This window comes from Corythoichthys intestinalis, chromosome 2, assembly GCF_030265065.1.
Source record: "Corythoichthys intestinalis isolate RoL2023-P3 chromosome 2, ASM3026506v1, whole genome shotgun sequence".
Classification (NCBI taxonomy): Eukaryota; Metazoa; Chordata; class Actinopteri; order Syngnathiformes; family Syngnathidae; genus Corythoichthys; species Corythoichthys intestinalis.
The window spans coordinates 17,483,852-17,496,526 of NC_080396.1; the positions used below are offsets into that span (position 1 = coordinate 17,483,852).

The following is a 12,675-nucleotide window of genomic DNA, read 5'->3' on the forward strand; positions in this document are numbered from 1 at the left end:
CAACCCTGGAGAATAGAGCCAAGGCTCCAATATCTAATGCATTAATCACATGTCAAAAATACCCCATATTCTGTATCAAGATACACCGAGAGACACACGAACTGCCTTGTGTGTCTTTGTGGCTGCGTGCGTGATTATAAAGTATCTCAGTTTCTCTTTCTTTCATCATTCAGTAGCAATGAATCTGAACTGCAGCTTGGCCAAATTGCTTCTAAAAAACTAAAACTTCCAGAAAGAATGTGTTGCGTGGAATAGAAGTGTATTAGATATGCATAACTGTCAAGTTGTACGGTTTCGGGGTAATTTGTTCAAGTGAGCACTGATTTTTTAAATGTGTACGCCGGACGTTCAAAATCTGTACGTTTTTTGTGCATTACGTCTTTTTTCCCTCCGTTCGGATTTTGTCACCGTTTCAGCAACGAGACAATGTGCGTTACTATGCGTTACTACATTGGTTGAATGACGCGAGAAAAGTCAGAGAAACGGAGGGAGAAGAGTGTTTGTTGTGACGCTGACGCGATGCTAGGCTAGGTGGCTCCAATATTTCCTGAGTGTAGCCGACAGCCTACAATCTATGCCTAGATATCAAATACATATAGAACTACATGCGAAATGATAGACTCGGAGGCGTTAGTAAACAGCCGCCATCTTAAAGCAGTAGACTTCTCAGAAAGGCTATGTTATAGTAAACCTTCCTAGCGAACCTGTCACTTTTTATCTAAAATACCGTGTTGGCCCGAATATAAGACGGCCCTGATTATAAGACGACCCCCTCTTTTTCAAGACTCAAGTTTGAAAAATGACTTTTTCAACACCAAATTAATTTTTATACAGAAAATAATTACAGTACATCCAAAAGAAATGAATATAACAATACATTTGACAGAAAAAGCATGTTATTTTGCCTCATTCAAATCTTTATCTGAACATTTAAATATGTAAACTAAAGTGCAATCACATTTGTAAATGATTGGCTTCTGGTTTTTGAAATGTAAATAAACCAATCTATTGTGATAAAACAACAAAATTCCAATAACTGCATTAACCATCAAAGTGAAGTCTAACTGTAACCTTAGTCTTGAAACAAATTTAAATAAGGAAAAACATTGCAATAAAATAATGCAAACTGGTTAAACTTGAGAGTAGCTGAGATCTGTCATGACAGAACATTGCTTCAATGATATCTGGCGCCATCTAGCGTCGTGAATGGGGAGAGCAGCTGAGGTCTGTCATGACAGAGCATCGCTTTAATGATATCTGGCACCATCTAGCGTCGTGAATGGGTATAATGTCTAGACCGCGAATATAAGACGACCCCCTCTTTTTCAATCTTATTTCAATGCAAAAAACACCAATCTTGACTTGAATCTACCTTTAAATAATGAAACAGTTTTAAAACTTTCACATCTCGAAAGTAGACAGAAGGGAACTAATGCAAAAACGGGAGCAATTTTAACAACTTTAATAGTTGATTCACAACATTAAATGACTTCCAAACATAGCAAAGGTTCCTATGTTTTGTTTTGTTTTTGTTGAAAAAAAAAAAAAAAATTACTCTTACATTCAGGTAACTGAGTTACTAACTCAATTACTTTTTGGGAGAAGTAATTTGTAACTGTAATTAATTAAATTTTAAAAGTAAAATTAACAACACTGGTCATATGAAGTCTGCACAATGAAAAGTGACGAAAGCGGAGATTTTATTCTGCCAATTTGTTGAGGAACACATTTTGCCCGCAACTATCGCTGATCACTTCTCAGAATTAGCAAAAGAAATGTTCCCTGACTCAAAGATTGCATCGGTAAGTTAATTTTATCAATTGACCTTTTTAATTTACAATTGGACACACTAATGAACTACCTTCAAGTCAAACTGAATTGCGAGCTGAAGTGCCATGAAGTGCAGCCATCAAAAGACATGATAGAAATTGCCAAAAGTGTTACATACAATTCTAACAAAAGTCACTGTTAAATGTTAGTAATTAAGGGCGTGACAAAATATCTAAATGGTGATGTATTGTGATACTTTGTATCCCAAAAGGTTATCGATATGCTCCTGCCAAGAATCGAGATATCATTTCTGGGATCTGGGCTATTTGCGGGCCATGACATTGGCTGGATGAGTCTTTCTCCAAGGAATGCTTTAACAGTTTTAGCTCTGTGGCACGCATTGTCATCTTGGAAAATGACAAAAATTTTTCATTTGAAGGGATAAGAAAGCTGTCTAAAATTTCAATGTAAACTTGTGCATTTATTGAAGATTTACCCACAGCCATCTCCCCAGTGCCTTTGCCTGACATGCAGTCTTATATCATCAAGGTCTGAGGGAATTTTGATGTCTTCTTCAGGCAATCATCTTTGTAAATCTCACTGGAACGGCACCAAACAAAAGTTCCAGCATCATAACCTTGTTCCAGTGAGACGTTAAATGGCCCAAAATTACCTAATTGCCTGGCATTGACTGCCACTTCAGAGCCATAGACGTTCAATCCGTTTGAAGTGGGAGGGATGGCAGCGAATGAACGAATGTTCATTCACTGCCACCCTCCCAGTTCAAATGGATTGGACGTCTACTAGTGATAAACTAATTCCAATTCACACTAGAAGCTTGTTTTTCTGTTAATTAGTTGTTTGTAGAATATCCTAGAATGATTTCCTGACCAATGTATCGATAACCGTTGTATCGCCATATCGTCAGATCATCGTTATCGTGAGCTTTGTATCGCAAATCGTATCGTGAGGCACCAAGAGGTGCCCACTCCTATTAGTAATCATGATGTAGCTGACGATATTGATTGTTCTTTGATTGCACCAGGTTATATGTGACAATATTACCAATGAATTCATATTATTTTAAAAATTGAGTTTTATTTTTGTTTCATATTGCACGCTATATACAACGTAAGATTATTCACCAATTTGTAAGGGCATATGTCACTATTTGTAAGATTGCAAACGGCCTCGGGTTGACAGGTATGGATACGGAACTAAACTTTATTTGATCAAAAAGAGTGGAATCGACTCAGAGTTGTTGAAGTCTCCACTTGGACTTATAGTAAATCCCAGGATTGACACAAAAGGCTCAATTTTCATGTCCAACTGGGTATCACTTGCAGGTTGTTGCGAAGACGCCTGCTACTGTAAAAGGGCTTTTTACGCTGCTGTTGGTGTTAAGACCGCCGACATTCCCTTCAAAGGTGGTGCACTAGTGGCACATTGCCAGCCCTTGAATGTGCAAAAAGACACTGGTTTGCACTTGTCAGAGGACAATGCGCACTTAGGTATGAGGAACTGAAACCACCACCCACATGGGCAGATAATGTAAAGTTGGCCAGGGAGATCACAGATATGCGCTGTGAAGTGGCCACTTGAACCCCCTTTGCTCTTGTCCAGTAGGTTGTTATCATTAAGATGATAATAATAATAATGCGTTGAATGAATTGAGTTACAGTTATTCAGAGGGTTCAATGCACGCTGTTCACATATTTATGAATAAAATACACCACACACGTCCGCGAAGCTCTTGTGTTCGTCTGCCTACACCAGTATCAGACCCACCAAAGTCATGTTAGACCAGCGGTTTACATTTCACTTTGACCGACTCTGAGGAGATTTAGATTTGGAGCAAAATTCAGCCACTAATTTGTCACATGCCTCTGGTGTGCACCAAATTTGCAAACAGAAAGGATGCCGCTGACATAAGAATCAAGATGCACTGCTTTTTATGCAGCTCAAGTACAGAAGTGCAGGCTCCAAAAATTGAGCCCATAGAGACAACAATTCAGGTTATTTTGAGTCTTAAATGAACTTAACGGACCTGATCCCAGGTCTTGGGAGAAAGCAGAAAAATCCTCGAGCAAACAATGAAAAGGCATACCATATTTTTCGGACTATAAGTCGCAGTTTTATTTGTCTGCGGGTGCGACTTATATTCAGGAGCGACTTACAGTATGTGTGAAATTATTAACACATTATGATATTATTTCACGTTATTTTGGTGTTTTGGAGTGACACTGATGGTTTGGTAAACTTGTTAGCATGTTCTTTTTGCTACAGTTATCTGAATACCTCTTAATAGCTATGGCCACGTTCGCGTTCTGCCTTTGGCAATGTGTGTTCAATTGTATTATTGACTTTTTTTTATATTGAAATGCGTGCTTTTAGTTTGTGGCGCTTTCACCCCCAAGTGGGGGTGCACTCGCACTTGTTTACGCGAAGAAGAGCGATCACACGCCAGAAGAAGATGGACAGCTACGCAGCGTCTGAATGAAGGGGAAACGATATCGTCATCGCACACACCATATAACTGTTTGCATTAGTCTAACACATATATAGTCTAACACATACATATGGTACAGGTTTTCGTAGGCACCGTCTAACTGTTTGCATTAGGCTAACACACGTAATATAATTAATCAGGAAATGTGTATCATTTTCATATTTACGGTAGGACTACACTACTAATATAAAATAAATAGCACACCATAGTTTAATGAGAAGAAATAGAGATACACAATGCCGTCTTATCACAAGAGTGACGCACATACTCGGGGAATCTGCTCTCAGCAAACTCCAAGGACAAAGCGCTTTGTCCTAAAACAAGCACCACCAGCCCGGACAGCAAAGTTGATAGCGGGCGTCCCAATCCGCGCACGAACCTAAACCGCCCAAAACCGGCCACAGCGGGGGCGGCCCCAAAGCAACGCCCAGAAACGCCTTCGACGAGACCCGCGTCAGCAAAGACTTCAAAAAGACTGGACACTGAGATAAGACAGATTTTCTTCTGCTCGGAAACATGTAGCCTTGTTTTGGATCCAGAATTGTCCCTCCGTCGTCTGTTTTTGCCTTGTCTTTGACCATTGTCGACGAATAAATTGTCAACCTGTTTTCGGCGAGTGTTCTTCAAGCTTTTGAAACATGGAGTCAGTGTGCAAAGGGTTAACACAGGAACGCGCGGAGTTTAGCTTCCTCCGTAGCCTGGCTCCTCGGGGGAGTCAGCGACGGAGCACATTTCCGTTCTGTTGCCGGCCTCCCCGTGCAGTTTGGGCTGGGAGGACTAAATTCCTTCAGCGAGTGGGCGAGAGAGAGAGACAGAGCGGGAGAGAGAGAGAGAGAAACACGGCTGCGAACCTACGTTCATTGTTTATGCTTGAAAAATACCGTATTGGCCCGAATATAAGACAGTGTTTTTTGCATTCAAATAAGACTGAAAAAGATGGGGTCGTCTTATATTCGCAGTCTAGACGTTATACCCATTCATGACGATAGATGGAGCCAGATATCATTGAAGCGATGTTCTGTCATGACAGATCTCAGCTACTCTTTTTAGTTGAACCAGTTTGCATTATTTTATTGCAATGTTTTTCCTTATTCAGATTTGTTTCAAGACTAAGGTTACAGTTAGACTTCACTTTGATGGTTAATGCAGTTATTGCAATTTTGCTGTTTTATCACAATAGATTGGTTTATTTACATTTAAAAAAACATTCATTTACGAATGTGATTGCACTTTAGTTTACATATTTAAATGTTCAGATATTAAGATTTGAATGAGGCAAAATAACATGCTTTTTCTCTCAAATATATTGTTATAATCATTTGTTTCGGATGTACTGTAATTATTTTCTGTATAAAAATTAATTTGGTGTTAAAAAAGCCTTTTTTCAAACTTGAGTCTTGTAAAAGAGGGGTCGTCTTATAATCACGGCCGTCTTATATTCGGGCCAATACGGTATCTCTACAGAGGGAACGCCTGTTTGTATCATCTTTTCTGTTGTTGTTGTGTGTTTTCCACCCGCGATCGGACACTTTGAGCCAGTTGTGTGGTTGTTTGAACGATGCGCTAATGCTATTAAACGCATGCTAACCGTTTGTGTCATTGCTGTAATAGCAGCTAATTATCATTAATTTCCGTTGATGCGAACCTGTTTGGTATCGAGGACGAAATTGATTTGTATTAATTCTATTTTTAGTTTCACGCTTCAAATTATGGTGTCATAACGACGGCCAAAATAAGGTCAGCAAATTATACGAACGTCCAGCATCGTCATTTGGGAGTTTAGCTCGCTATATAGCCAGGACCAAGCCGTAGCGTCCTGGTGAGGACAGTATATTAGCATTTCGTTGTTCATGCATCATGTAACATTATCATACTGTACACTTATTCAGCATGTTGTTCTCTATTGTATTTTTATTTTAAATTGCCTTTCAAGAAATCTATGTGTTGATTTTATCAAGTAAGTTTCCCTCCAAAATGCAATTTATACTCCGGTGCGACTTATATATGTTTTTTTCCTCTTCGTTGGGCATTTTATGGCTGGTGCGACTTTTACTCAGGTGCGACTGGTAGTCCGAAAAACACGGTAATACTAAGGACATTGAACATCTTTTTTTGAAAGCAAACAGTCATGACTGGACCCAAAAATGAAAAATGATGCTCACCTCTGATTCCCTTGGACCGAGTGCGAGTTCGCTTGTCATCACTTTCTACACTCATCTGTATGTAAAAGACAGAGAAAAAAAGAGATGTTTAATTTTAAAAAGTACATTGGTACCTCGACTTACAAATGTCTCTACATACAGAATTTTCAGGTTAAGACACACCTTAACCGGAAAATATTACCTCTTGTTACTGAACAAATATAGTATGGCTGGTACTCTCTGCTCCCAGAGTTTACAGAATGTAATATCGGTGTCGTTTTTGTCATCAATGACTATAACGAAAATATTTCATCAATGAATTTTTTTTTAATGATCTTGACGAGACGATAACGAGCTAAAAACGTGTTTTGGGAGACGAGAACATAACAAGACTAATGCCAGTTTTCGTCTGACGAAACGATAACAAGACGAAAATGTGTGTTCACAATGTGTGACATTTAATGTGTAGTTAGCCTGCATCGTAGCAGTGTCTGGTTGTGTCGCTCATGTGACATGCTGCTGCTCTCCAGTCTCTGGGCTTGCACACACACACTCATGGTAAGATTTGTTTTCTTTTCTTGGCCAGAGAGAATATGCAATGTTGCTTCAGCCTTTGAAGGTCTGTGCTGAGTGATAATCACACACTAAATGTAACTCGTAGCGTGAGCATTGCATTGCATTCCTTTTAGCATTAAGCTAGTGCTAACGGCGAGCGTCCTCTTAAACTCTCACTTTTAAAAAAAAAATACATTCATGGCGTCCAGGTTGGTATAATTACTTGAAAATAATGTACTGATGCTGAGTGTGCATCATCACCAAGTTGGCGCTGTCCTTGTAGACGCTACAATATGTGCTCGACTGTCAATGTTCATCTGAAACAGTTGAAACTTATTTATTTATTTTTTGGGTAATTTTTAAAAATTTTACCAATGAAAAACATCGACTAAAACTAGACGAAATTAGTCTTGTGTTTTCGTCAACAAAAACTAGACGAAGACAAACACATTTTGAGATGACTAAAACGAAAGATGAAAATTAAAAGGGCTGCCAAAAATAACACTGCGTAACATACTTATAGCTGCTCTGCCATTGGTTATTGCCTAGTATTCCTGGCATCATATTGGCTAAGAGGGACCTCTACTGTATGTGCATGTGTGTATCCCAGCGTCCTCTTCATTCGCCCCTCGTGTTCTGACAGCTTTAAATGTGTGTATTAACTTTTTTTCTTCACTATATTTTTTTTTTTTTTTTTTTTTTACATTATACACAACTCTAATTTTATGTTTATTGTGCAATAATATAATTGTGACATGTATTTGTTCCATGTTTTGAGGCATTTTTACAGGGACGCTAAAAGTCACTCACAGGAGGGAGTGCTGAGGATCTTATTTTGGCCGTTTCGGTCCAAATTTGTCATGCTCGCGCATTTTCGCTATAGACCCTACCCACCGACGTCACAAAATCACGTGCTCGCTGTATTGTTCCGCCCCCTTGTCCGTCATTTTGTGTCTGTATTATCAAAGGTCTCAATTGATCGAGCAATTTATAATGCATTTCATGGAAGACCCGGTGCTTTCGGATGCCGTAAACTCACTTGACGCGTTGCATAAAAGGCGTTATGTGGAAAAGCTTCAGTTTATCCATTTGCCAGATCCATATTTGATGCCTAAATCGATGTTTTTCGACCCGCTGTCTCCGCCGTATTTGCCCGTCATCTGCTAGCTACCCTGATATGTACAACTATCTTGTCCACACAAAATCAGCCTATTCTCACGAAAGTTTGAAAAACTTTAAGAGCTCGGAGGCTTATAAATACTTCGTTGCTGGTTGAGTGAAACAGGTCCTCGTCCACGAAAATTCGGCAGGAATCTATCTTGTGCTTGGAAAAGTGAGTTACGAAATTTTCAATTCAAAATCTTTTGTTCTTGCTAACATCCACTGTCAAGTCTAATGTATTTCATGTCATTTGTCAATGGAGCTAGGGCTTTTAATGTTTATATGGTTTAGCGATAGCACTCTCACTACATACATACGTGTATGTTGTCGGCGGTTAGCCTAGCAATGATCTTAATTGTGGTTGTCAGCCCAAAACCCTCTAAATATATATTAAATGCATCTTACCAGATATAAAATGACTACTACATAATCTGTGGTAATCGTTCGGAGCCCAGTTTTCTCGTCGAATTGCAGCAGCCCATCTCGCTCTCTCCTCTCCGGGTCTCTCGGAATCCAGTAGAACTTCAAGTCTCTCCGTCTATCTTCTCTGTTATTGCAACCGACCGCCACACACGCCTTCACCATTTTGATTATTAATGTTAACGAGCAAAAAAACACGCCGTAAATAGGAGGAATGTACGTAGCCGTAACAGGTAAACACAATGTGCTGACGGACAATTGGGCGGCACCAGTTAGGAGAGCGGAGTTGTGACGTCACGTGGGTAGGGTCTAAAAAAGGCATGCGCAGTGGCAGTACACATGTATGCTGGATGGTTTATGTACTACTAGTAGGCTACTACAAAGACAGTGTTCTATTTCATCTACAGTGTGTGTTGGAGTTTTTGAATTGGGAAATAAAAGCACCCATGTATTATACAAGGTATTCCTGCATTTGCCAACTACGCGTGTGTATAAAGGAGCAGCCTCATATGTTACGTCATCGCCCGCGAGGTTTACCTCTGAACCGGAAACTCATCACTCACCGGTGGCAAATTTTGAAATTACTACTCTTTCTAGACCAGTGGTGTCCCAACTATTCCACATAGGGCCACAGTGGGTGCTGGATTTCATTCCTACTAAACAAGACGACATCTTTTCACCAATCTGGTGTCTCACAAGTGTAATCTGTTGACTGCAGTCAGGTGCTGCTTGTTTTAGCGCAAACCTCATTGGTTAAACTGTCTGTGCTCGATTGGTAGGAAAAAAAACAGGACCCAGAGCGGCCCTTGAGGACAGGTTTGGACACCCATGTTCAAGACTGTCATTAATTTGTGTTTACTGTTTTTTTCGTGAACGCAATTGAACGCATCACGCAAGAGCGAGAGTGAAGGAAGAGCTAGGCTAGGCTTTTACGAGCAGGCGCCGAGTTGTGATTGAAATAAGTCTTTATAAAACAACGAAAGCCTGACATCATTACATGGAATGTTACAATCGATGCTTAGTTGCGCTCTCACCACTTGGAAAATAAAAAATAGAAGCATATGGTGTGGCGCTGCGTACATTTCCTGGAAGCCCCTACCAGGACTGCTTGTGCATAACAGAGGCGATCCTAGAAGTGGCGACAGTTTTGACAGGCAGAAATGTCTTGGGGAAAAAAAATGATCGCACGCCTCTTTGACTGGGGGTACTATGCAGGTCACTTTTCGGGGTTTAATTTTCCTCTACCCATTTTTATATAGGGTAGGGTTAGGGTTTTCGGTCGGCATTGAGTTGGGAGGTGCCAGTCCCGCAGGTTTTTTTTTTTTTTTCCCCCTCAATAATGTTATTTATTTCCTGGCCTTTTTCTGTGAAGAACTCAGAGAGGGTTGTTTGGTTATTATCTATTTAACTAATAGTGTTATTATTAATTATATTATATTATATTATATTATATTATATTGTTACTTTTATTTTATTTACTTTTGTTCCGTGAAGAATCCAAAAAGGGTTATTTGATTGTGGCTTTCTGAAAAACATTAAATTTTTACATTTAGGCACTCATGCAATCGTCACACTTTTTCTGTTACAAACTAAACTGACCCCGGCCCCTCAACAGAAGGGAAAAGTTATGTGGCCCTCACAGGAAAAAGTTTGGGGACCCCTGGCGTATGGTATCCCATTCAAATAGTACTGATGTGTTCAAAGTTTTAACCTTTGCGTCGTTACCTCCTCTTTCACCTTAAATAAATAAAAAGAAATGTTGGTTTTGTTCCTAGGGGGCGCTACACACATTTACTAATATTTAGGTTTTTTTCCGTTTTTATTTTGTACATTTTATCAAAGTTTTCACCAGTGTTGTTGAGTTTGGTGAGTTTTGAAGAATTCTCAGGCGGTTAAAGTAGGGCTCAAAGCGTCGGCGGGACAAAGAATGACTGATAGGGGGCGCTAGATAGTGTATTTGGAATTTGTCTTTACACAGTATCAAAGATTGCACCTGTCTTGACCTGCCTGCCGATTTTGGTGCATTTTGAAGCATTCTAAGGGGGTCAAATTGAGCTCAAAGGGGCTGCGGAACAAAGAATACCTATAATAATAATAATAATAAAACCGAGGAACCACAATAGGTTACCTAAAAAAACATTGTCACCTGCATGTCCATACGTCTCAGTTATGTCTTCTAAGTCAAATAAAATCAAATCAACTTTTATTTGTTTAGACCAAATCACAACAACTTTTATCTCGAGGAGAAAATAAAACATGTTATAACCCTTTAACACCGAACGTGTCGGATGCGACACGTTTCCGCATATCATCTTTCACCCACGTGCCCCTGGTTGCTCTCGTTTGAAAGTACGGAAGTTGATGTCCACACTAGTTTTTATTTGAAGTCAATCGACCAAGTAAAACGGGAGATAATGTTATTTGAGTTTTATAGTTTTATTGCACTCATAAATATGCATTAAAACGCTGCATGGGCCATGTGTCTATCTCCATATTTCCATCATTTCTTGTCCTTTTTTCAAAACCGAAAGCAGCACAAAAGACTACATATCCCAAGAGCCATTGTGATGTCAAGAAGAACGAACCTAATGTGAACATTTTTAATAAATTGACGAGCAAGGCGCCAACTAAGGGAAAGGAGACACGCGTAGCAAGCAACGGCCGGTTGGATTGAGCGAGCGACTTTGAAACGTGCAGGATGAATCGAAAACTAAATTTAGCGCAAGCTACTGCATTATTTCATTAACTCAAGGAAGAGGATGAGCTGTATTTGTCATTGTTTTCCTCGGATCAGTCGGCGTCTCGGCGAGTAGAAGTGACAGCAGCGCACAAACGGCGGATGAGTAGGCTGTGTGACGTTGTATGTGACGCAGCTTAGTGACATGTTCAAAAACAAACTTTATTGAGTGCGCAAAAAAAAAAAAAAAACTTTATTGGGTCGCATGCCTAAAAAAATTGAACTGAACTACTTGAGAATATTTTTGAAAATACTTTTTTTTTTCAATGTTTGTTATTTTTTCTTCACGATGAATCTTTTCAATTTTTATATAGATGTATGTTCGAGAAGCTTGATTGCATGTACATATATACATTTGATAAGGAAATGGGTACAATACCTAACTTCATAAAGAGATATCCTCCAAACCCTTTTTGTGTTGGATAATATTTTTTTTTTACTCACTATTTTGCACTGTATATAACATGTTTTGACCATAGTATGTGTGAAGGCCAAAAACGCCTATGACCATAGCTGCTGTTTGTGTTGAATTGTCAAACATAAAACTATTCAATCTTAATGTTGTTGAATGTTTATCCGAGCAAGTTAAATAAATATCATCAAGCTTCAAAACGGTTGGTTGAGCATGTTTGGTTGTCAGTGGGACTTCAACATTACAAATTTTGAAAAAAGATTTTGGGATTTTTTTTGTCTTTTTGGGTCCAAAATGTGGATTAAAGTTGGTCAGTGAAGAAAACAACAGTTTGGACATGAAGTTCAAGGTATCCTGAAAAAAGGGACCCAACTTGGCCATTGTGAACAGTTTTTTCTTTAAAATATAAAGGCAACATCAAAGGCATGCAAATTCAGCCAAAATAGGCTTAGGTGTTAAAGGGTACAGGCCCTGCGCTGGATTTCGTCCTAGTTGAGCATTGTAGCTTTTTTTTTTTTTTTTTGCCCTCCCCCAGGTAAGACTAATGCCCACCCACACCTGGCATTCTGGTAACACCACTGCCCTCCATTGTACTACACCAACATGATTGTGTATTGTGGCAGAAGCAAAAGGCGCTAGCGATACATTAACCATTAATCAGAGGAAACATTGGAAATCAAATAAATGAATATCATAATAATAAGGCAAAATCATACCTCCTTTAAAAGCTGCTTTAATAACACTTCTATGAAGTAAACTCATGCGTGCGTGTGCATTTGTGAATAGGAAACACAGCGAGCACCGCTTAGTCATAGCTCGGCTTTTAAGCCACAAAAGGGCAGGTGTTAACCTGGCACACACGCACAAACACACTCACGCTCCGACATCAGGCCCCACCTCCTTAGCGGTGCACTCTAACGCTATCAGATGCTTTTTAGTCACAATGGAGCTTTTAGCTTTGATTACTGGA

The 12,675-nt window shown here is 39.4% G+C and overlaps 1 protein-coding gene across 11 annotated transcripts in view; it reads right to left on the minus strand.

Annotated features, from left to right (window-relative positions):
• The window catches only part of LOC130906897 (myelin transcription factor 1-like), a 122,388-nt gene that overhangs the window by 86,814 nt on the left and 22,899 nt on the right, over positions 1-12,675 (minus strand). For all 11 annotated transcript variants that reach the window (XM_057821626.1, XM_057821670.1, XM_057821652.1 and 8 more), the window contains one exon: positions 6,442-6,496. In XM_057821626.1, the coding sequence (XP_057677609.1) occupies positions 6,442-6,496 (55 nt within the window). The remainder of the gene's footprint in view (positions 1-6,441; positions 6,497-12,675) is intronic.